This window comes from Marmota monax, unplaced genomic scaffold, assembly GCF_021218885.2.
Source record: "Marmota monax isolate L192 unplaced genomic scaffold, Marmota_monax_Labrador192_F-V1.1 WCK01_AAM20220418_F8-fsc00046, whole genome shotgun sequence".
Lineage (NCBI taxonomy): Eukaryota > Metazoa > Chordata > Mammalia > Rodentia > Sciuridae > Marmota > Marmota monax.
Window position 1 is genome coordinate 2,363,028 of NW_026692486.1, and position 24,756 is coordinate 2,387,783.

General features: G+C 33.8%; 1 protein-coding gene across 1 annotated transcript in view; it reads right to left on the reverse strand.

Moving 5' to 3' along the window:
- Positions 1–1,881: 1,881 nt before the first annotated feature.
- Pigk (phosphatidylinositol glycan anchor biosynthesis class K) overlaps positions 1,882–24,756 on the reverse strand; it is a 128,603-nt gene continuing 105,728 nt past the window's right edge. The window contains exon 11 of the mRNA XM_046443165.2: positions 1,882–5,603. Coding sequence (XP_046299121.1) covers positions 5,487–5,603 — 117 coding nt within the window. The 3' untranslated portion in view covers positions 1,882–5,486. The remainder of the gene's footprint in view (positions 5,604–24,756) is intronic.

The following is a 24,756-nucleotide window of genomic DNA, read 5'->3' on the forward strand; positions in this document are numbered from 1 at the left end:
AAACCCCCTCACTACCAAGATTATACAATATATCTTAACATCACTCCAGAGAATTCTTCTCTTTGTCTAAATTTGTTCTACTTGCATTTTCAACATTTGAAACTAAAAAAGTCCTAACAAGGGGTGGGGGAAATGCAGCATCCACTGTCTTGAGGTCCTGAATTATCCAAGCATCTGGGACCTGGAATGAAGACAGATCGTCCATTAAATCACACGAAATGTGTGTTTACAACAGAGTGGACAGGCCATGGAGACAGAAGACACTAGAAAACTAAGGTTCAGGGAAGGTTGAGGAAAAGCTCTGCTACCTAAAATCGAGGTGGGGGGCACAAACCCCCCAAATAAAGAGAAGTAACAAAGTCAGTAGATTGAAATTGTTGGATAGTTTTAAAAGAATGTGGAAAGAAACTGTTAACAAAAACACCTGCTGACCCCTCAAACATCAGATAGAGCTCTAATCTCTAGAGTATACAAAGAACTCAAAAAGCTAAACAACAAAAAAGCAAATAACCCAATCAACAAATGGGGCAAGGACTTGAACAGAAACTTCTCAGAAGAGGATATACAATCAATCAACAAATACATGAAAAAATGCTCACCATCTCTAGCAATCAGAGAAATGCAAATTAAAACTACTCTAAGATACCATCTCACTCCAATAAGAATGGTAGCCATTATGAAGTCAAACAACGATAAGTGCTGACGAGGATGCGGGAAAAAGGTACACTCATACATTGCTGGTGGGACTGCAAATCGGTGCAGCCAATTTGGAAAGCAGTATGGAGATTCCTTGGAAAGCTGGGAATGGAACCACCATCTGACCCAGCTATTCCCCTTCTTGGACTATACCCAAAAGACCTAAAAAGAGCATACTACAGGGACACAGCCACATCAATGTTTATAGCAGCACAATTCACAATAGCTAGAATGTGGAACCAACCTAGATGCCCTTCAATAGATGGATTAAAAAATGTGGCATTTATACACAATGGAATATCACTCAGCACTAAAAAATAACAAGATCATGGCATTTGCAGGCAAATGGATGGCATTAGAGCAGATTATGCTAAGTGAAGTTAGCCAATCCCTAAAAAACAAATGCCAAATGTCTTCTCTGATATAAGGGGGGAGACTCAAAATGGGATAGGGAGGAAGAGCATGAGAAGAAGACTACCACTAAATAGGAAAGAGAGGTGGGAGGGAAAAAAAGGGAGAAGGGGAGTTGCACGGAAGATGGAAGGAGAACCTCATTGTTATACAGAATACATATATGATGTTGTAATGAGAAAAAGAAAAAAAGTGTGTCACATTAGATTGGATAGAGAGAAAGGATGGGAGAGGAGGGGAGGAGTACGGAGGATAGGAAGGGCAGCAGAATAGAATAGACAATATGACTGATGTATGTACATCCCATATGTATTATATGTCAAAATACATTCTGCTGTCATGTATGACTAAAAAAAAAAAAAAAAAAAAAAAAAAAACCTGCTGAAAAGAGAAAAGAACTGTCCCAGAATAGCAAAGCAAATGTTCTTTAGGAGCAACCATCCCTGTGCTGAGTGGATGTTAGAAGCAGAATAGGTAGAGTCCCGCTCAGCAAAAAGCAAAACACTGACACTCTTTTCTATAAGCTAGGCAGGCCATGTATGGCATGCCTCACATGTATGGCTTTATTTAATAACCCTTAAGAGGGTGTCCTCTCTTGCTTATGGTGTTGTCTGTAAAATCCTAGCAGTCAGATTGGCCCTTCCACACTCAGAAGAGGGAAAAGTGAATGTGGACTGACTCCATAGGACTAGTATACCGGAGGCAAAGCTGAAAGTCCTCACAAGTCTCTGAGAATGTGAGCAGCAAAGGTGAAACAAGAAAGACAGCACCACATTTCTGTGTTTGGAATAAATGAATTTTTAATAACCAGTTTCTTAGTTACACCCTCACTGATACCAATTTTAACAGTCCACACAGTTAAATAAAAATGTACATTTTAAAACATATTTCCAAAACAGTAAATTTTTTTTGGTACCAAAAGGGGGAAAAAAAAAAGCCTGGTTACCACTATCACTGTGTATTGTCCATGAATTGAGACTTTCCTATTTCAGCAGCAGGTACATGTGTAATTGGGCAGGTAGCAACAGAACAGCAATCCTGACACCCCTTTCTTCATGGTAAATGTCTTTGGGTTGAATCGTAACAATAAAGTAATGAAGCTGGATACCATAAAGCAAAAATGGATACTGATCTCATTATTTTATAGTCGTCCCTTGTGATATATTTATAAAATATTTCTTTCACATGTACAAACAATCTACTACAGATGGGCTTAATTTTGATAGAATCAACTGAAAAAGGTTCTATGTTAATGCAACATTCATTGTAAAGATTCCAGAAACACATGAGTCAAAGTTTCAAATGATAATTCCCACAGTAACTGTAACTCTGCTATACAACATACATAATGGAAGAAAAGTTATCAACATATACCATAGTAGAAAATACTCAGTAAGCAGAAGCAAACTGAGTTATGCTTGCTATGGGAGTCATCACTTTCAACTAGCTGAGAAAATATAAAAATTGAAACCATAAATGCATGCATTATATTTGTATTTAATTCCAATTTTTTGATCCAATTTAATCAGCTTTGCATTCAAACTACACTTTCCTTTCATAAGCTGCATATAAATATCTTTTGTAATTTTAAAATTCACATCATTTGGTTTCTTTTTTTCACACAGGCTGCCTTTGCAGGATGGCATCATTATACCCTGGCCCTCCCTGAAATGTCAGGACATGTCTGCTGGGATCTATTTATCTATATTTCTTTTTTCCCTGAAGGACATGGTGGGGGAGGAGAAAGAGAATAGCAAGGAGAACAAGAATCACATTGAATAGCTTTAAAAGATAAACAAGTAGAACAGAACAGGGGGGCACTGTCACCATTAACTCCCGCCTTAATATCTTCCTAAGCAGAAATAAGAATACCACCACATATTTACAATTTTCCAAAATCTTTAGTCATAACATCATCTCATTTGATCATCACCACAGCAACAATATGAGAAAAGGGGGGGAAAAAAAATAAAACACTTCTTTGTTGTTCAGCTCTTTGTGGCTCAAGGAGAATACATATAAGGATGTGCTTTTATATTATCATTTAAACTCTAAGCCATTTAATTGCACTTAAAATATTTCCTAAGTATACTCACTTACATATGCACAGGATTTGCTTATTATTAAAAGCAGAATATACTTTATGTAAAAATATTATGGTTATGAGCTAAACTTAAACATATTTTAAGCTTTTTCCTTTAACTATATTCTGAAAATTCAATAGTGAAAGAGAAAAATTTAATTGCCCTTTGAAACTCTGTCTAGGCAAAATTAATCCTGTATGTTATATCCAGCATTACTTTTCCCAGTTTGGTTTTAACTAAGAAGGGCACCTTCTATAGCCTCTGAAGAGGAATCTTTTTACTTTCCAGCAGCCTTTACCATTAGGGTATGTTTCATTATATTCAGGCTAAATTACTTTGGCTCAAGAACAATCATAATTCCTTTACCACTCTAACTAGCTCCACCCCACCATGATGCCTATGACCTTGTGTGTGTGTCTGGAGGGTGATATGCTCAAACTTTGTCTTGCACCACTAAGATGAGGTTATTCAGATTTAAGTTTGTTTTTCTTCCTTTCTAGGTACAAAAAGATCCTTCTTTATACAAATTAGATGTATTTTTTCTTCTTCATTTATATAATGTACCAATAAAAAGATCAATTAAAATAAACTCAGCCAGCAAAAACCTCAAAATTATTTGTCCTAACTATCCTTTGCCTGTGAAAATATAACAATCCTGCATGTAACTAAAGTACAATATTTAACTGTTAAAAGGTAAACGAATTCTTAGGAATATTAAGAGGTTTTATTATGAAAGAAGTTTGTCTTCTTGATCTTACTTGTAACTATAAAACTCATCTTTGCAATGAAAAAAGATTAACACATAAATTCTTGAACAAAAACAGATAAAACACATAAAAGTTTCCCTGGGACATGAATACCGAATTTTCAGTCATTCCCTTCTACCCCATATGCAAAAGTTTGAAAAGAAAAATCAGTGTCTGGCATTAATCACAAAGCACAATCTCAATACTATTTCCAGTCATAAAGAAAAACGTGAAGATGACTGGTAGGCTTAAAAATCAGTGATAGAGACAAGAGCTCTTGCATCTTATCAAAGGCCAGGAGAGAGGTGATATATCTGTCAGATAAGAAGGACCATAGTGTGTATGTTTCCATGAAAGTCATCTACTTTATGGTACTGTCCTGAGGGAAAGGGTAGATCTAGCCAGTGGGCAAGACTTAGCTTAACCCAAATGAATTAAAGTCCTTGTTGACCTTCTCTTTCAAGGAGAAACTTGAAGAGGAGGTGATCAAGTCTAGAGAATCACAATATGCTTAGAAATGAAAAACAATAATGTATATTTATTTGGGAAGTCAGTATGTGATTTACAAAGGTTGAAAATTTCTCAGATCAACTACTGACAGCAAAAAAGTCCTTAAGATTGTCAGTATTATAGATAAAGGAGCTGATTTTTCTTTTTATTTATAATTAAACCTGAAGAATTTCTGGAGTAACTGATGGCAAAATAATAATACAGGGTGCCGGTGGGGCGGAGGGGGTTATGAAAGATGGTGGAATGAGATGGACATCATTATCCTTGGTACAGTATGACTGCACATATGGTGTGACGCTACATTGTGTACAACCAGAGAAATTCAAAGTTGTGCTGCAATTGTGTACAATGAATCAAAATGCATTCTGCTGTCATATATACCTAATTAAAATAAATAAATTAATAAAAAAATAATAATACATTTAAGAATAAACCAAAGGAAAGCTCTGGAAACTACCTAAGGTAAGTGGTCCAATAACAGAAGACTGTTAAATAAATTGTTATAAACTCATACAAGGGATATTATGCAGTCATTCACAATGTATTCTTGAAGAATATCCAAGGAAGATGAAAAGGTAGATAATATACTATAAAATGAAAAGTTATAAAATGGAATATTTTATATGAACTCTACTTTGGGAAAGATATATGCATAATTGGTAGAACATACACAAAATTATTAACAGAAGTTACATCATTTACTGAGAATTTAATGTCTCACAATTTTTTCTTTTCCAAAAGAAAAGAGGGTAAGATTAGAGGAAACTATTATTTTCAAAAAGAATCAATCTACTCTGATCTCTTTGTCCCATTTGTTTCTATGATACACAAAATGAAAAAAATGAAATATATTTATGGCCAATAAGCAATTGCATTACAAATATTTTTTAAGTTATGAAGTCAATAGTTCATTTACATTTAGTTTTCTTATACTTTTTTCCAATTTACACAAGAGTAATGTATTTTAAAAAACACATAATAACAAATTTGTATCCAAGGTTGAAATTTTCAATATATTCTTCTTCATATGTCCTTCAGTTTAAAAAATGAATTTCATATGCTTGATTCCATAAGTTTTGAAGAAAACCATGATAATGAGTGCCCATAATCCCAGAATAAAACCCCCAGGAGGATGCCAGTCTTTCAGCTTCGGTTTCTGCAAAAGAAGGATAACATTGTCAATTTAACAATAGGCAAATAATTCATCAATGGATAAAGCTAATACTAATGGAAAAGAGAAATTTCACTGTCCATGTTTTAAAGGGAAGTAAGTTTAATCAAATTAAATCTATTGGGAGAGCAACAATGGTAAAGACTTCAAACAAAGTAAATATTCCAAAGGGTAAACTGGCTCCTAACAAAGATCTGTTTTAGCTTATATTCTATTTTCTCAATGGGGCTTTCCTTGATTAACCAATTCACCAACTCTCCTCACCAAAGTTATTCAGTAGTCTTATAGTCCTTCTCACTTTTGAGTTGAGATATTCATTAGTTTTTCAGTTTTATCTGTTTCTCCTAGACTATAGTTCCATGAGGGTCACCTTGTTAAATTCCCAGCACTGACCTACCACAGGGCCTGCCACACAAAAGGAACTTGTGTGTCATACTGAATAAATCAGTGCAAGAACAAATGCTACCCAACTTCAGTCATTCCTTCAGATATTCAACAATCACTTGTCTGGAGGCCAGTGTCTTTGATCATGTTTCTCCCTTGATGTAGAATGTTATGCCCTTTCAAAACTCACTATTTCAAGTAATGCCAACTCCTCCAGATTTTTCTTTGAATTCTCATAGTAACTGATCCATAACTATCGACTTTTACTGCTACCTACTTCCAGTTGCCTTTATTGTTTATCTCTATGCAATACAACCTAAGGTCAAAATTCATCTGAGTTCATTTTACATGCCCTTCTCCATTCCCCACCCCACAATACCCAGACAGGTGTCTTCTATGTTTTTTTGCCCAGCAAGGAAGGACCAGTCTTCTCCACTGAGTTGACTTTTCAACAGTCTAATTATGGCCCAATAATTGGAGACTTGTAACAAAAATCTCTTAATGAGTCTACTTATTGAATTATTGGTCAAGATTATACTAGTTATGAGAATCAACTTTCATCAATTCAAAATTAACTTCTCGAACAAGGGAGCCAATAACACCTTAATATCTTAATTTGGATTATAATATTAGAGTTTTAGGAGTTTTTAATCAAATGCTTAATATGAACTGAATTGACACATAGTTTACAATAGTTATATTCTATCTTCATTCCTTTGCCTGTTCTCACCTTCTACCACTTCTTTCAGAAAACTCCCCCAAAATATTATCCATTAAGTCCAATTTTCCTCATGTTACTTTCCATTCAAAAGTCTGCGATGGCTTATGGTCATATGTGTGATAAGGATGATGATAAAAGTTCTTACCCTCTGCTATCTTTTTTGTTTGTTGTTCTATTTAGTTACACATTACAGCAGAATGCATTTTTGACTCATTGTACACAAAACAGAGCACAACTTTTCATTTCTCTGGTTGTACATGATGCAAGGTTGCACCACTCACGCAATCATACACATACATAATGTCCATCTCATACCCTCTGATATCTTAAAGAATAATAAATTCAGCAGTTCTCAAACCATTCAAATAGCAGAGTGCCTGGAAGTCACCGTGCTTTTTGCGTAACACTGTAGCAAACCTTAATTTCAGTAGAAAACCTAGAGTAATTAATGTAAAGCACAGTTGTATTAAAAATAGGTAATGTAAATAAAAATATCAGAAGCATGTGTCAAAGAAAAAACAAGTATGTGAACCATACAGCTTACTACTCTGTTTTTGTCCTGTTTATTTTCTACTAATCAAACAATTGATAAGTCACATGAAAGCACTAAAAATGCTTAAAAACAAAAATTACTTTCCCACAAACTAGAAAAAGATTATCACTAAACATTATTAGTGGAAGCCCACCTTTATATAACAACCTGCAGATGTTCCCTGGGAACCCAGCTTAAGAGCACTGACCTAGGTAGGGAGACAAAGTTCTTATTTCCCCTAAGAGGTTCTGATTTAAAAGACTTTTGAAAACACACACACACACACACACACACACACACATACTACTATAATAGGAAAATTAAAATAAATATGCTCAAAATTTGATATTAAAGGTAAACTCTTAACTGAGAAGAACAGGCCATAGACAATTGTTTCATAAACCAAAATAAAGAGCTTCAGTGCTAAGAGTTCAGGAGGTGTTTAAAACAAGTCATGTTCAAAGAAAAATGAACACCATTTAAGCTATCATGAGATTACAGAAGTAATAATCAAGTAGTTAACAGCAAATGGTACTTCTGCAGTTATAGAAACTCTTATTACTTCCCAACGAGATGGATTCCCTAGTAATTTTACCACTAGATCTTAAACTTAGCAGCCAGAAATAAGATGACTAAGAAAAACAGCATTATTGGAAGTAGTCATTTCTCTGAAGACCCAAGAATAAGCTCTGACAGCTACTTTGACCTTTTATTCCAAAACTGGTTTGGAGAATTGTGGACGCACTCTTCGTGGTCCTTCAACCTCCTTGATAGTCATGTGTCTCATCCACACCACTGATGTCCATGAGAGACCCACAGAAAAAAGCAAAGTGCTACAGCTAAGTTTCCAAGAGCAAACTCTGAAAGTAATAATGGAGGACTAAGAAACATATATAATTACAAAAATTATAATAAATTGATACATTTACTCACATTGTAACAATATATGCCAACAAAGCAGCAAATCTTAGTCTTTCAAAAACTATTTATAGTTATCTCTTTTATTGCTGTATCTCCATTACATCTTTTTGATGAAGAACAATGGAAAATGCATTAGTTGAATATACTTTGGACTCAGTTTAGGAAGGCATCTCATTTAGAATCCCTCAGTACAGCCCCTCCCATCTTCTCACAATTTGTACAAAGGCACAGAAAAACCTGGTAATATACCCTACTAAAATAAAGTTAACCTTTAATGAGAAACCTGATAGTTTCACTATCTGAAAGTCTGAAAAGCCAGGTCTAAAATCAAGTTAATAGTTGGCCTAGTTTTCTAATTGCTACATACCATGCAAATTATTGCTTTACTCAAAGAAACATAATAATTCTGCTGCTGAAAGAGACTTTAGTTCACTCCTTTTTTCTGCCTGCTGTTTGGGAGCCTTCCATATAGTAAATAGATTAGTTTACTATGTAGCCAAGTTGTGGAACTCATTCCAGCCTCCTCATGGCACACCTCTTTATACTTCTATTTAAATACAATTCCCAGTAAACAACATGACAGAGGTGGAGAAGCACTAAAAATGGTTCAATGCATCCTAGAAGTTTCAATGTTCATATGAAAATCTCTGCAGAGAGGGGAAAATATAGGAACAACCTTGTAAGTAGTGTGTGTTAAGAAATATTTTACCTTTTTTTAAAGTGCCCCTGAATCAGACACAGTGGTAAGGCAGCATTTGATCCTACTTTAGTTCAGCAGAGTCATATTTGATCACTACCTGCCAGTTACTGGGAACAGTATCACAACCTATCAAACACAGATTAGAGAAGACATTTGTATCTCAGTGGACAGTGAGAAGCATCCACACACTGTTGGCAAATACCAACGTCACCCAAAGAAAAACAAAAATCCAAGGTAGGCTCTATGAGGAAAAATACTCTTATACATGAAGGAGAAATTATATCCTGAAGATGCAGAGGAAATGTCTCCAAATATAATTTAATAAGGAACCAAAATAATGTTTGAGAAAATTTGCACTGGCACAGATTCAGATAATGATACACAAGCAACCAAAACCAAGATAATATTATAAAGAGAAAAAGAATACAAGATACAAAAACACAGGCTAAGATTAAAAGGAAATTCAGTATTATAATAGCAAAACTAAAATCCACACAGACTAGGGAGGAACATGTTCCCAGAACATCTCTGAGTCTTTCATTTACCCTATTGTGTTAGACTGATGAAAAATTTGTCCCTAATTCTCCATGCATCTCTCTGTCTATACCTTTCCAACATGGTTCCACAGAAGCTTAAATCAAGAATCTACATCCCTACCTCCTTGAATAAGCTGGTATAGTAACTTCTTTTGGCCAACAGAATGCAACACAAGTAACAGTCCATTCCAAGTAAAGCCTCAAGAGGCTTTTATTGCTTCTGCTCTTTCTGAGACCTCCCATGAGAAAAAGCCTGAGCTTCCTGAAGAAAAGATACCATGTAGAGAAGAACTGAGGTCCTCCTGGCCAATAATTAGACAACTCCCAGAAAGACCTGCTAACTAATCCAAAGTTGACCACAGGCTCAAGAGGAAGCAAACAATTGCCCAGCTATATTCAGCCTATATTTCCAACCTCCAGAATCATGAGCTCAATAAATGTTTTAAGTCACTAAGTTTTAGAGTGGTTTGTTATGTATCAAGAGCTATGACATATATCAAATGAGGTGACAATGTGGAAGGCAAAACCTTGATTCTTAAAATCATAATAAAACAGAAAATGTTCCCATATACATTCTTGTAGCTTTCTGCAACAACAGTATAAATAAGAATAGTATGAAAGGCAGGTAATTGATGCCCTGTCCACCAGGAACTTTACTGGAATGAGAAAGGTTCGTCAAGATAATCCCTTCTGAACTTCTTACAGTGAGAGTTCTAGCCTCATTACCAAATCAGCATTAAAGTCCACAACCCAAGTATTTCCACAGGTACCTGACTCATCACTGTTGGACTCAAAGCCATCCATACAAAACACCTGCTGTGCTAAGTTTTGTGAATGTTCTCTACTACTCTCCTCACTAAGGGGATCTGCAATGCTACTCACCCTTACAGTCTTCCTGGAGAGACTCCAGCTGTCACCATGCCAGAAACTGCTCTCAAGGAAATGAAGTGGGGAAATCTGAAACTAACTCACCCAGCTTCACTGTAGCCTCCTTCTCCCGACTAGAGTCTAGAGCTGAAGTCCAGCTCCTTTCCTTTTAAAATTACCAATTAGTGGTAATCAGATGTTGCCCCCTGATGGATAAATGTACATCTCCTAAGATCTTTATGCACTTTATCCATGATAAACCTTCGATGCAGTTAATCTAATCTCTGATTAAGGATGACGTTTTCAAATACGACTTTAAGTTTAATAAAGATTGACTAGAGTTTTCCTTAACCATGATTTTAACTTTTCTGTGACAAGAATATCCACTATTAGCAATAATAATTTTTTTCTTAGTTGTAGGTGGACACAATATCTTTATCTTATTTATTTAGTTTTACGTTGTGCTGAGGATCTAACCCAGCGCCTTGCACGTGCTAGGTGAGCACTCTACTGCCGAGCCACAACCCCAGCCCCAGCAATAACTATTTTTTAAATGTTATAAAGGAAATTCTTTTTATTTTGATACACCAATCAGTGAAAAAATATAGTCATGTGTCATTATGCACAAAACAAAAATACATTAAAATATATAAGTCAAAAAAGAGAGCAGATGTGAGATGAGAAATTAAGGATGAATTTGGGGCATGGGCATTAAGAGATGCCAGTTGACTAAATGAACTGAGGTGGGTACAGAAATGGGCCACAAAAAGTGTTGGGGCAGGTGCTGGGGCTCAGAACAAAATATCCCAAAATATGGTGCTTTGACATGCTGGAAGGTATTGGCACCCTGAAGGATTCAAAAGCAAGGTCTCTCTCATCTCCTGTCCAGGATTCCTCTTTCCCCAGGCAGAACCTACAAACCAGAACCACTCTCCCCAAAGTCAGCCCTAACACCTAGAAAGGTCACTCCCTCCCTTCTGCCTCATCCTTGAAGACCTTCATTCCAGAGGGGTCATCCTTCACATTAACTATTAACATTTATTGGCCATATTACTCTAGAATTTCTGGCCAATCCTATATAACCCTCAGGAAGGAAAGGTAAATTTTCATTATTTGCAGATATTATAATTAGATATCAACACACAACTCTCATAATTACTAAGGATAAATTAGAGAACTCAGATTTGAGATAAATGTTTGAACACTTAATAGAATAAAAGTGAGTCAGAATGCCCAAAGGACTTAAAAACAGCATACTACAGGAACACAGCCACATCAATGTTTATAGCAGCACAATTCACAATAACTAAACTGTGGAACCAACCTAGATGTCCTTCAATAGATAAATTGATAAAAAAAAAACGTGGCACATATACACAATAGAATATTACTCAGCAATAAAAGAGAATAAAATCATGGTATTTGCAGGTAAATGGATGGAGTTAGAGAAGATAATGCTAAGTGAAGTTAGCCAATCCCCAAAAACCAAATGCTGAATGTTTTCTTTGATATAAGGAGGCTGATTCATAATGGGGTAGGGAGGTAGAGCATGGGAGGAATAGACGAACTCTAGATAGGGCAGAGGGGTGGGAGAGGAAGGGAGGGGGCATGGGGTTAGAAATGATGGTAGAATATGATGGACATTATTATCCAAAGTACATGTATTTTGAAGACACAAATTCGTGTTTACATGTATTTTGAAGACACAAATTCGTGTGAATATATTTTGTATACAACCAGAGATATGAAAAACTGTGCTCTATATGGGTAATAAGAATTGTAATGCATTCCGCTGTTATATACAAATAAAAAATTAATTAAAAAAAAGAGAGTCAGAAATGGAAAAAATTTCATTCACAATAGTAATAAAAAAGACAAAACGAAATAAAAAAAAAAAACAAGTGGGAATACCTCTAACATGAAATGTCAAGTACACAATCTATATTCTTCTATAGAAAAGGGTAAACAGTAAACAGTAACAAAAAAGATATTACTCTATAAACAATAATATGATTCTGATGTAAGGACAGAAAGATAAATAAAACAGAACAGAAAGTCAGCAATTACTCCAGTATTCAAGAATTTATATATGACAAAAGAGCTATCACAAATGAGTGTGCAAGGGAATATTATTCTTTCCAGTACCCTAACAATGAATAAGAATTTGGAAAAAAAAATCAGCTTTCTTCCTAACTCAACACTAGCAACACCAAAATACACTTTACATGATTTAGAATTAAATGTAAATACAGAAAATAAAAAGAGATAAAATGTAGAAGAATCTGAACAGTAAAGAAACTTATAAGCCTAAATCTAATGAGTGAAAATAAAAAAATAAAAGATGAAGAGATTTTTAAAACAAATTTTTAAAGATTTGTATTTCACAAGTGTATGTCAAATAAATGGGAAAATGTGACAGGAAAGGAGATAAATGAATTTTCCCCAAGTCAACAAGACATAGGATTTATTAATAAGTGGAACAGGGAAATGAAAATTTTCACAAAATAACAATTACAAATGACAAATTCACATTTGAAAAACTTCAAGTTTCTTAATCAAAATATGTTAAGTATTTCCTCTTTTAAAACTAGTAAATGTTAATTAGGATGGCCAACTTTTCAGAAAAGTAATCTATTAGCATGCTCAGAGGTCTTTAAAATATATTCATTTCTTCTCACTCCTAGATCTAACTTGGAAATGCTGATAAAGGTTTGGCATGAATACTTTTGTCTCAGTCTTATCTACATCACAAAAATCAGAAAAAAACCTTTGTAAATAAAAGGGGAAATACTGTATATCCACATATCAAACAATCATAAAAATGTTTTCAAACCATTTGAATGACTTGGAGAGATGCTTATCCTATAGTAATAAGGATATAAAAACAAGACACAAATTGAATATGAAATATGATCTGTATTTCTATAACAATATTCAAAGAAGGAAAATACATTAAAGTCTTAGTAGTGTTCCTCTGGGAGAAGTAAGATTTTAGGTGGATTTTAATCTCTTTGCAAAAGGTAGACATATAATGGATATGTACTTTTTAAATTTTGTGGGGGAATATGCAGAAAAGTTTTTATTCAAAGAATACTGAATCTTCACACATTCTTTTCAAAATTGGGAGGTGCACAGCAATAAAACTATTTAGCACTTGATATGCTACTTTAACTAAGAGTAACATGAATAGCATGACAGCAATACAATATGATAAAATGCTTTTTCAGTATGTGTTTAATGATATTGCTGCCATATAACAATATTGCTATTTTTAAAACTACTATATGTAACATTTTAGACATTCTACAATGATTTTACTTACAATCAAATGACAGATTGATATAATTATTACATTTTGTAGTATAGCTGTTATTTGAGGTAAGTTAATATTAAAGTATATCTTATAATTTCATTTGTGTCCATTAAAGTTTCTTATAAAATGACTGATTTTATGCAGTTAAGGTACTCTACTGACTACTATTAAATACACTCCTCCTTTTTTTAACTTTCAAAATAACAACTATAATACAAAGGTGAAAAGCATACATAAAACATTGCAATGTGTCATGAGCAAACACTTAAAAAGCTTAAGGGCTACCTATTATTGAAATGCCTAATATTTCAAATTAAAAAGATAGGTAGTAGCTAAGCAACACTGCACTTCTACTTGTGAATAGTATTCAGGTTTTCCCCTTCATATTGCTGGGAGAACATTACCATATAACTTCAAAATATTTAAGAGATCATAGACTCAAGTATTAAAATTATGTTAAAAAAGAGAAAACAAGGATTTTCAAAATTGGACAAGTATTAGTAAGCAAATGAAAAATAGGAATTCCTGAGTTTCAATGTTATTCTTTTCTTAAATTATAATCAGTAGCTCAGTTATGCTATACTTTAAGGAAATAAAAAAAATGTAAAACAATCTACTAAGGTTCCAGTTATACTTCAAGAAAACAACTGCTTTCAACTATCTAATCAGCGATAGTTTATTAGTATTTCCAGTCCATCTATGCCTTTTACATAAAATATGATTTGTACTCTTCAAATAATATTAATATTATAAATCAAACAGTGGTAGGCAGAATTCTAAGATCACCCCCAAGTTTCCCTCTTCTTGAGGTACATGCCTTATAGAATACTTGTTCCTTGACTTGTTCACTGGACAGGATCAGTGAATATGATGGGTATCCCACCTCTGGGTAGACTGCATTAAATGGCAAAAAAGAAGAAATTCTGAGGATGTAATTAAGGTCTCTAATCAGTTGATTTTCAGTTAATCAAAGAGGAGATTATCATGGGGTAAGGTGGGAGAGCAAGTGGGTGAGGATGTTAAACTAATCAGATGAGTCCATTAAAAAGGAGGTCTAGATATGAGAGACAGAATTCAGATAGACAGATATTTTAGAAGCAGTCAAGATGATCTCCTTTTGGTCTTGAAGAACTGAACAGCCATACTGTATAGTGGACCATGGACAGGAGGGAATGGCAGACACGCTTTAGAAACTGAGCTGAGATGGCACCTGGATTAAAGCCTTGAGATCTAAGCAGAAGACCCAACTGAGTCATGCCTAATTCTCCTGACCCATGGAAATTGTGAGATAATAACAGTTTTAAATCACTAAGTTTGTTACAGAGCAAAAGAAAATTAATCCACAAACTTGTCCAACAAAGATGAATATATTAATAGAACATAAAATTATTAATTACATATAATATTTGTTTCTGGGGTGGAAAAACCCTTAAAGTCATTGTTTCATCAGCTTTTTCACCACTGTGTGAAAGGACCTGACCAGAACAATAGGATCCATTCCTCACTGCTTGAGGTGAGGCAGAATAACATGGCCAGGGGAAGCTGCTTACATGATGATCAGAAAGCAGAGAAGAGATCTCCAGCTGCCAGATACAAATATACACCACAAAGCCACATCCCCAATTCCCACTCCTCCAGCCACACCCTACCACTTCAGTTATCACTCAGTTAATCTCTATCAGGGGATTAATTCACTGATTGGGTTAAGGCTCTCAGAACCCAATCATTTCTCCTCTTAACTTTCTTGCATTGTCACATTTGAGCTTTTGGGGGACACCTCACATCCAAACAATAACAGTCATAATATTCAATTTATGTTAAAAAATAGAAAAGAGAATGAAATATTTCAATCTAATTCTTCCTACTCTTCCATACCTATTTATTTTCTAAGTCCTAGATCTAGCATCACCTCTAAGTAAAGTCTATTCTAATATTCCAGCAAGAATTAATTTATTTTCTGGGCATTAGTTTTTTATCTCACACAATAATTTATGAGTTGATTCCACTATATTCTGATCTGTTTTTGATATTCATATCTAAATTTTATCAAAATATCCTCAGCTTTGAATACAATAAGGCAATCAATTATTATTTTATTATTTCTTTCTTGAAAATAAGAACTGTAAAATATTCAAATATGAAAATCATATCAAATGCTAATTTACTAGCCTACGCTTTGGTTTTAATAACAAGAAAAAAATAAGAATTGCAGTAATCAAATAACAATCTATTTTAGGAGTTCACAGTGAGAAGTCATCAGTTAAAAAATATTATTTTAAATGTGTGAAAAACATTTTGAAGCTTGAAATAGATTATCTAATTTTAGTTCTTACTAAGTAACCTATCATTCTCTCAAAGTAAATAATAACATTTCATTTATCAATGGTGTCTGTGTCTGTTCAGAGGTAATTAGAATTGTTACTACCTATGAAGGATTAAATGATACGGGAGTTATCTCTCCATCTAAATAACTAAAAAATCAGACAAAAATAAGAAAAATTTTCAGACACTGGGACAAGTTGCAGCAGTTTCTTGGATTTTTTTTTTTTTTTTAAATGCTGAGAGAATAGAAAACTAGTCCTTTAATTGCCCCAAGCTTACTGCCTGGAGGCAGTTCCCAAGCTGCAGCAGCATGGGGAGGGAGAGTCAAACACAACCAACTAATCTTGCTGAGTTGAAAAGACAGAGATTAGAATTCAAGGAGGCTTAGGTGGCTAGAATTTGCAGGGTATACACTACTGGAGTCACAAAGAAAAACAAAATTATTTTTAAAAGTCCAGGGATCTGCAAATGGGGTCTCCTTAAAATTTTAGCAGCTTTCTAATTCTGCACATGCATGACACTAAACTATATATAAGGCCAGGGATGTAGCTCAGTTTTAGAGTATTTGCCTAGCATATGTGAGGTCTTGAGTTCAATCTTCAGACCACTAAAAACAAACAAACAACCTGCAGCTGGTAGAGGGGGGAAAAAAACACCAAAGGCTAAACAATTCCCAGAGCTGGAAACAGTTCATGTTCACACTTATGGAAGTAGACAGAACTTGTAATACACAGAGCATCAGGTCAAAGCTTATGCTAAATCAGAGTATCAGATATGGTGAGACTCTCAAAAAAAATAAAGAAAAAGAAAAAGACTATTCTGGATCTTCCTAACACAAGCTAAAAGCATCCACAAAGAAATCAAAGGGACCCCAGAACAAAATCCATCACTTACTACTTAAAACTAAAAATGCAAAATCCAGCAGCTAACAACAAAAAAATATAAAAATGTAAAAGGCAGGGGGTGGGGTTGCAAGCATGCAAAGAAGCAAGAAAATATGATACACAGCCAGAAGAGAAAAAATAATTAAAAGACACAGACCCAAAAATAAAAGAATAGATTGAGTGGACAAGACTGTAAAATAGCTATTTTAAATTGGATGCAGAGGAAAATGTGAACATATAAGGAGAGAAACAGAATGTATAAATAAGACCTGTATGGGATTTTCCAAAGCTAAAATATGATATATGATGCAGAAGCTAAAGAGGAATAAATAAAAATGGAGGTAGATCTCATAAAAATCAAAGGGAGATTAGTATAAAAAACGGACCAAGCGGTGGGAGGCAGGGAGGGAGGGGGAAGTGCTAGGGAAGGATATTGACAAAATTGTATTGCTACATTGCATACATGTACAAATACGTAACAATAAATCCCATCATTAAGTACAACTATAATGCACCAATAAAAATGTGAAAAATATGATATATGAAATGAAAATGCTTTGGATGGAATTAACAGCAGATTGCACACTACAGAAGAAATATCAGAATAGGTAGCAGTAGAAATCATTCTAAAAGAACCACAAGGGGAAAAAAAAGAGGCAAGGAAAAGAATAAACAGAGTCTAAGTGACTACAGCACAATATCAAGTAGGATAACATTTGTACAACCGGATTTCCAAGAGCAAAGAGAGAAAAAGAACTAAAATAAATAATGGTTGAAATTCTTCCAAATTTCAAAAAACTATAAACTATCAAATTTACAAGCTCAATACCAAGCAAACAAAAACTAGAGAAAACCACACAAAGGGACATCACAATCAAAATGCTGAAAAACAATGAAAAATGTTCTTTTTAAATAGACATGACAGTAGAGTGTATTTTGACATATACATATAAGAACTTCCCATTCTTATGGTTATACATGATGTGGAGTTACACTGGTCATGTATTCATATATGAACACAGGAAAATTATGTCCAATACATTCTACTGTCTATCCTATTCCCATTACCCATCCCTTCCCTCATTCTCCTTTGTCTAATCCAATGAATTTCTATTCTCCGCCCTAGAAACAAACACAAACAACTTATTGTGTGCTAGCAACCGCATATCAGAGAAAACATTAACCCTTTGGTTTTTGGGGATTGGTTTATTTCATTTAGAATGATAGTCTCCATTTCCATCTATTTACCAGCACATGTCATATTCATTTTTTTATGGCTGAGTAATAGTCTATTGTGGATACATACCACATTTGCTTTATCCATTCATCTGTTAAAGGGCACCTATGTTGGTTCCATAGCTTAGCTACTGTGAATTGAGCTGCTATAAACACTAAGTGCGGCTGCATCACTACAGTATGCTGGTTTTTAAGTCCTTTGGGTATATACTGAGGAGTGGGATAACTGGGTCAAACGATGGTTCCATTCCAAGTTTTCTGAGGAAACTCCATTCTGCTTTCCACAGTGGTGGCACCAATTACCAATCTGCAGCCCCACCAGCAATGTACGAGTGTACCTTTTTCCCCACATCCTCACCAACATTTACTGTTAACTTATATTCTTGATAATTGCCATTCTGACTGGAGTGAGATGAAATATCAGTGTAGTTTTAATGTGCATTTAAGAGACTGTTCTTATAGAACAGGATTTAGCAAATTATAGTACCTGTGCCAGGCACCTGATTTTATAGTTTCACTGGAACACAGCCATGCTGATTAATTTATAGCTTTTCTACTGCAGTTTTCACACTACATCAAAAGTTGAGTAGCTGCAACAAGACCATGAGGGTATGTAGCCCATACATCCAAAATATTTACTATTTGGTCCTATAAGGAAGTCCGTAGGCCACTGCTACACAGGAATAAAAATCAGAATGTTTGAAGATGGGCTGTCAGAAACCATGGAGGACAGAAAGCAATGGAAAGACATCTTTAAAGTGCTGAAAGAAAAACCACTGTTAACCAAGAAATCTAAGCAAAACATACCAAGTGTGAATACCTTTCATATATAAAAGGGAAATAAAACATCCTTTAGTAGAACAAAAGCTTTGAAAATTCATCAGCAGACCTATGCCACAAGATATGTTAAAGGAAGTTCTTCAGGCAGAAGAAAAATTATACCAGATGGAAATCTGATTTACGCAAATAAGTGAGGAGAGACAGAAATGATAAATAGGTGAATAAATATATTTCCTTGTTCCTAAATTTCTTTAAAGGTAATTGATTATTAAAAAATAATAATAATAATATGTTGTAGGTTTTATAATATGAAGAATCAAATGTATATGGCAGCATAGAGTATACAAAGGAAAAATTGGAAATATAAATTTCTTATGCTATACTTTAGTATAATAGTAAACAGATAAATTAAAGATGTATAATATAAACTCTAGAGCAACAAAGTGAATTCACTAATAAATTAATAATAGAGATAAAATAGAATCATACCAATAAAACCAAAAGGCAAGAAAAGAAGACAAGGGAACCAAATGGGCAAACGGAAACAACAGCAATATACTTATACCCACACATAATTACGTTAAGCAAAAGGGTCTAAACAATTAAGAGATTATCATACTGAATGAAAACAAAACTTATTGATATGCTGCCTATAAGATACTGATACTTACTTTAAATTTAAAGCAAAACTGGTGCTCACTACAAAACTTTCTGATTATGAATGTATACCAACTAGTCATATTCTTGTCAAATGAAATTTCTTACATGTACACCTAGTTTTACCAATCAGATATAAATGGATCAATGATTTATTATTTTAGTCACATAATAAATATGAGCTGAGTGCCTACCATACGTCAGGCATTGAATTAGGGACTAGGATATAATGATAAGCAGACAGACATAATCCTTGGAGTTTACACTGTGGTGAGAGAGATCAACAACCAAATAGTAAAATACAAAAATAATTATAAGTAAAATTCCTTTGCAAAAGCCCTCTGATAGAAGGGATTCTGGTTATTATTTTCTTTCTAAGAGGGTTTGCAAAATTCCTTTGAGCAGCAAGTAGATGTTAGAAGGAACTGATATTTAAATCCCCAAAGAAACCTGCAGAACATTATTCTTTATTTGATTCTGATCTTCAATAGAAATTACCATTTCCTGCCAATTTTAAAATGAATGTAGTAAAAGGGTTAAGTGCTGGTGAATTCTCTTCGCCCAATAATTGGGCAGTAACTAAGTAAGTGATCAATAACACTTCCTTATTTTAACCCATTTGTGTCCTAATAAATAACATTGTGCTCTTAAAAACACTCTTCTAAATATGGAGGAGGAAGGGAGGACTTAAAAGGAGAGAGGAAGAAGAAGAGGAAGTTAACATTAGTCAAAAACCAGTATTTGGGTGGATACCTTGCTCAGTGATAAAGCAGTTGCCTAGCATGCATGAGGCCCTGGGTTCAATCCCCAACACCACATAAAAAATAAACAAAAAGATTTTAAAAAGAAGAAAAAACCAGTATTTGTTGAGTGTCAAGAATATGCCAGATGCTCTAAATACATTATCTTGTAGCAATTCTTCATTGAAGTTATCATTTATCCCAGTTTACCAGATGAAGAAGTAGACTAACAGGTAAGAAAATTTCCCAAGGTAACAAAACTATTAATCTTGGTTTGAACTTAGTTCTGACTCATTCCAAAAGCTTTTTATTTTTTTGGTGGGGGGAGCAGTACTAGGGATTGAACCCATGGGTGCTCCACCACTGAGCCACATTCTCAACCCTCCCCTCCCCTCTTCTCCCCTCCCCTTTCCTTTCTTGAGACAGAGTCTCACTAAGTTGCTAAGGCTGGCCCTAATCCTCAGCCTCCAGAGTTGCTGGTTTTACAGGTATGCATCACTGTGCCCCATGATCAAACTCTTTTGACTATACCACAATGTTTTCTAACTTTAAGACAGACACTTGAAAAGTTGAGAAATGGTAATTTTTTCAAATATCTGAAGATGGTTGGCAGATGGAACCAAGATTGGACTTGTTTTATAAAGCCTTTGGTGCTAGAACTAAAATGAAGGAGTGTAAAGTATGAGAGATTGTTTCCCATTAAATATAAGAAAGAATTTTCTAACAAAGCAGTCCTCTAATAGGGATATGAGAGGATTTTCCATCATTTAGAGATGTTTTAATCTATACTTGGCAACCTTTGGTGGGATATAAGAGACTCAAGGGTACCACAGATTTTTAAAAGTCTAGGATTGTCTAACATTGAGATATTATTCTATGAAAACAGTGAAAAATCAGTATGTCTACTATTAGATTTTTCTATGATTGCAAAGCATGAGGAAATTTTCTCAATCTGTAAAAAAAAATGTCAATTACTTGCCACAATTCATTCTACCTGAGAAGTCAAAAAGTACATTAAAACTATATGTAACACAAAAAGAAAAACCCATCAACATATCAAGAACGAATAATGCTTCTTATCAGTAGTAGAATTTTCCTACATGAATAAACAATTAAGGGAAAAATTAAAATGTATATAATGGGCTTCTGTTATTTTCCTGTTTAATAAAGTTAAAGTCCAACTTCTTGTTTTCAAGCAGAATTTTTATAACTTCTTTAATGTGGGTTTCCCTAGAGAATCATCACAATGCTTTCAAGTGTTAAAAGTTCGAGTATGGCATCTTCTCTTTTGAGATATATAGGCTGAAGAACAAATCAGTAAGCCTCCCTCTGTGCTTAAATAAAATCATTCATGGGAGAAAAAAATTTAATTCCTTCAAATTAATTTTTTTGGAACTCTATTTGCTTGTATCAAAAAAGTTCAGACTAAATTTCTTTTAAACTAAATTATCTAAAGTTTGACAGTATATTGTTAATAAAATAGTCACTTTTAGTCACAGCAATCATTATAAAAATGCTTAACATATTTTTACAATAAAAAAATCTTGTAATTATTTTTCATATACTTTACTACTGTATATAATGATCTTTTCCCTAGATAAACACCCTCTATGTGATTTAATCAATAACAATGATCTTCAACAGCTCTTTTCTACTTTTATCCTAGTTGAAGACAGGAGGATAAGGCTTACAGTATATCACAACATCATCTTAGCATAGGCAGAAACAGCCAAATAAGATACACCAGAAAAGAAATTAAATAAAAAGTACGAAAATTCTAAAAAATTAATTGTGTGGGGCTAGTAATTTAGCTCAGTGGTAAAGTGCTTGCTGAACATGCAGGAGACCCTGCCTGAATTTGAGCCCCAGCACCACACACACAAACATACACACAAACATACATACACACACACACACACACACACACACACACAGTTGAAATGCCAATTACTATTCTATAAACTTTAGTAATTTGAATAATTTTAGTAATATGGAGCTATTTAGGAGAAGAAAAAAATTCAATTAGTGTATAACATATCCATTTATAATTATTACATTTCTCTCTAGCAATGTTATAGGCTGAACAACACTACCTAAAGGTAGACATGTTTAATTATTTCACAAGATTAAGATGTCTGTTGCCACATATTAAGCCAGAAAATTCTTAATTAGACAAAATTAGGAAAAGTGAATACCATTTTGCTTTCACAAGATACTAAGAACCTCAGGTATAGAACTGGTAAATTAAAAAGATAAGCAAACAAAATGAAAAAATTAAATAATATTGATTAAACACTGATAAATACATTTAAATATAAGTTAAAGTAAAATAATCTTTAAAACAAAACTATCTGCTTTTTAAGAAATTAGCAGAAATTATAATCTGAGATAATCAAAAGAATAATACACAAATTACCCATCAAACATGATCCGTATACTAAAATAAAAGTTAATCCTTAAGGTTAAAAATCAAGGGCTAGGGTTGTGGCTCAGTGGTAGAGCGCTTGCCTAGTATGCGTGAGGTACTGGTTTAATCTCCAGCACCACATAAAAAATACCAAATAAAGGTACTGTGTCCATCTATTACTAAAAAAAAAATCTGAAAATCTATTGCTAACGATACGGAATACTTTCATACAAAATAGGAACTTCCTGACATGCATATATCGATTTTAAAGTGAATAACCTCAACTCTTATTGGGAAGCACATTAAGGTGATTTCAGGTCAGTTTAGATGAAAGATTAAGTAACTCCTACTTACACTATTTTAGTCTGTTGCAAGTCAGTAAACACTGCTTCATATACAGCATGAAGGGACAGGATTATATTTTAATGACTATATCTAAACACTTTCTATATATTTATGAGAAGAGATTCCCTAGGGCTTTATTTTTGTTTTTCCAGTGATATGTCTGGTACTAATTTTGGTGGATCCCTGGGTTTGACAGGGATCAACTTCATTAAGATGGTCACGTAACAATGAAAGTCAACTGATAAAAGCAACAATATATATTTTTTCTTTTTTTTTTTTTAACTAAGATGTTAATTAGTTAAAAAGAAAAAGAAAAAAAATATTGCATTGTAAATTAAAATCTTCCCACTAGCAGCAGAGGATCCACTGGGGGCATAAGAGGGCATAAGTGGTTTGGTTCTATTTTCTTCACTGTACTTTTTCTTCCTTGTATATTTTCTACCTTAAGAGTGGGTACAAATATATACCTTGAGGACTATCCAAGGAGCATCATTTTCCTATTTCTTGGAGCTGAAAAAGGGCCAACTCTTTATTTCTAGTAGTGTTTTACTTTAATCCACAGAAAGACTACATTTATTCAAAAACCTCCAACGAAGGCCATATTTATGCCCTAACACCACAGTATTAGTCTGTACTTCACCCTTAAGTCAAATATAGTCAGAAAACCCAAGAATACACCACAAGCTATGTAACACAACATAATATAAATGAATACAGAAAAAGAAATTCTTCCTATTTGGCATATTCACAAAATTACAATGAATTTTAAAAGATCAAAACTCAATTTAAAACTGTCACTGTGATTTTATCATGGCACCTGTTAATATTCCCAGTCTTTTTATTTTTGTATTGAGAGATAGGGTCTCACTAAGTTGCCAAGGCTGGTTGTAAAACTGTAATCCTCCTGCCTGAACCTCCCAAGTCACTAAAATTACAGACGTGTGTCCTCATGTCAGCTAAAAATATTTTTTTAAAAAAGGAAAAAAAAATCTTTATAATATATTCTCTAGGAAGCACTAAAAATTCTCAAAGTTTTTTGTCTTATTAAGATGATGAAACTATAATGTAAAGAGAAGGAAGGTATTTACTACTATTTATCATAATATTCAAAGCAATACAAAGGATCAAATGCCTAATATTCATTAGGGATGTTTACTTTCTAAATGTGACAAACTCTAAATTACTTTGACTTTTAAGAGAAATGTGTATTTTCCTAGATGTTTTTAATTACCAATGGTTTTAGTTGCATGTAGCTAATTCTCAAGTATTCAAGGTCCACTCATGCAAGTTAATGATCATCAAGGTTCTTGGACACTCATTTTTCTTACAAATTTGGATATCCCTTTATCTACTAGGCTGTCCACAGTAATGGAGAACAGATAAAAAAATTAGTACAGGCAATCTTTGGTGAATAAGTTATAGTCTAAACATTTATTTTACTATGTTTTACAAAAATCAGATAATAGTGTTCTTGAAAATCATGTTATAAATGGTGGCTAGCTTACTTGCATAGTTCACAGATGTCTTATATCCTTAAGGTCACTGACCTGTTTGGAATAAATATGGACTCTCAGAATAAGTAATCACATAACCAAAGTGTTTCTTTCAAGTAAATAATCTGCAGGTAATTTTTTTTTTAATCTGATGTTATTTTTTCTTTCCTTTTTCTGTTTTTTAAAATATTTTTTAATTTTATTTATTCTAATTTGTTATATATAATAGCAGAACGCAATTCAATTCATATCATACAAATAGAGCACAATTTTTCATGTCTCAGGTTGTACACAAAGTAG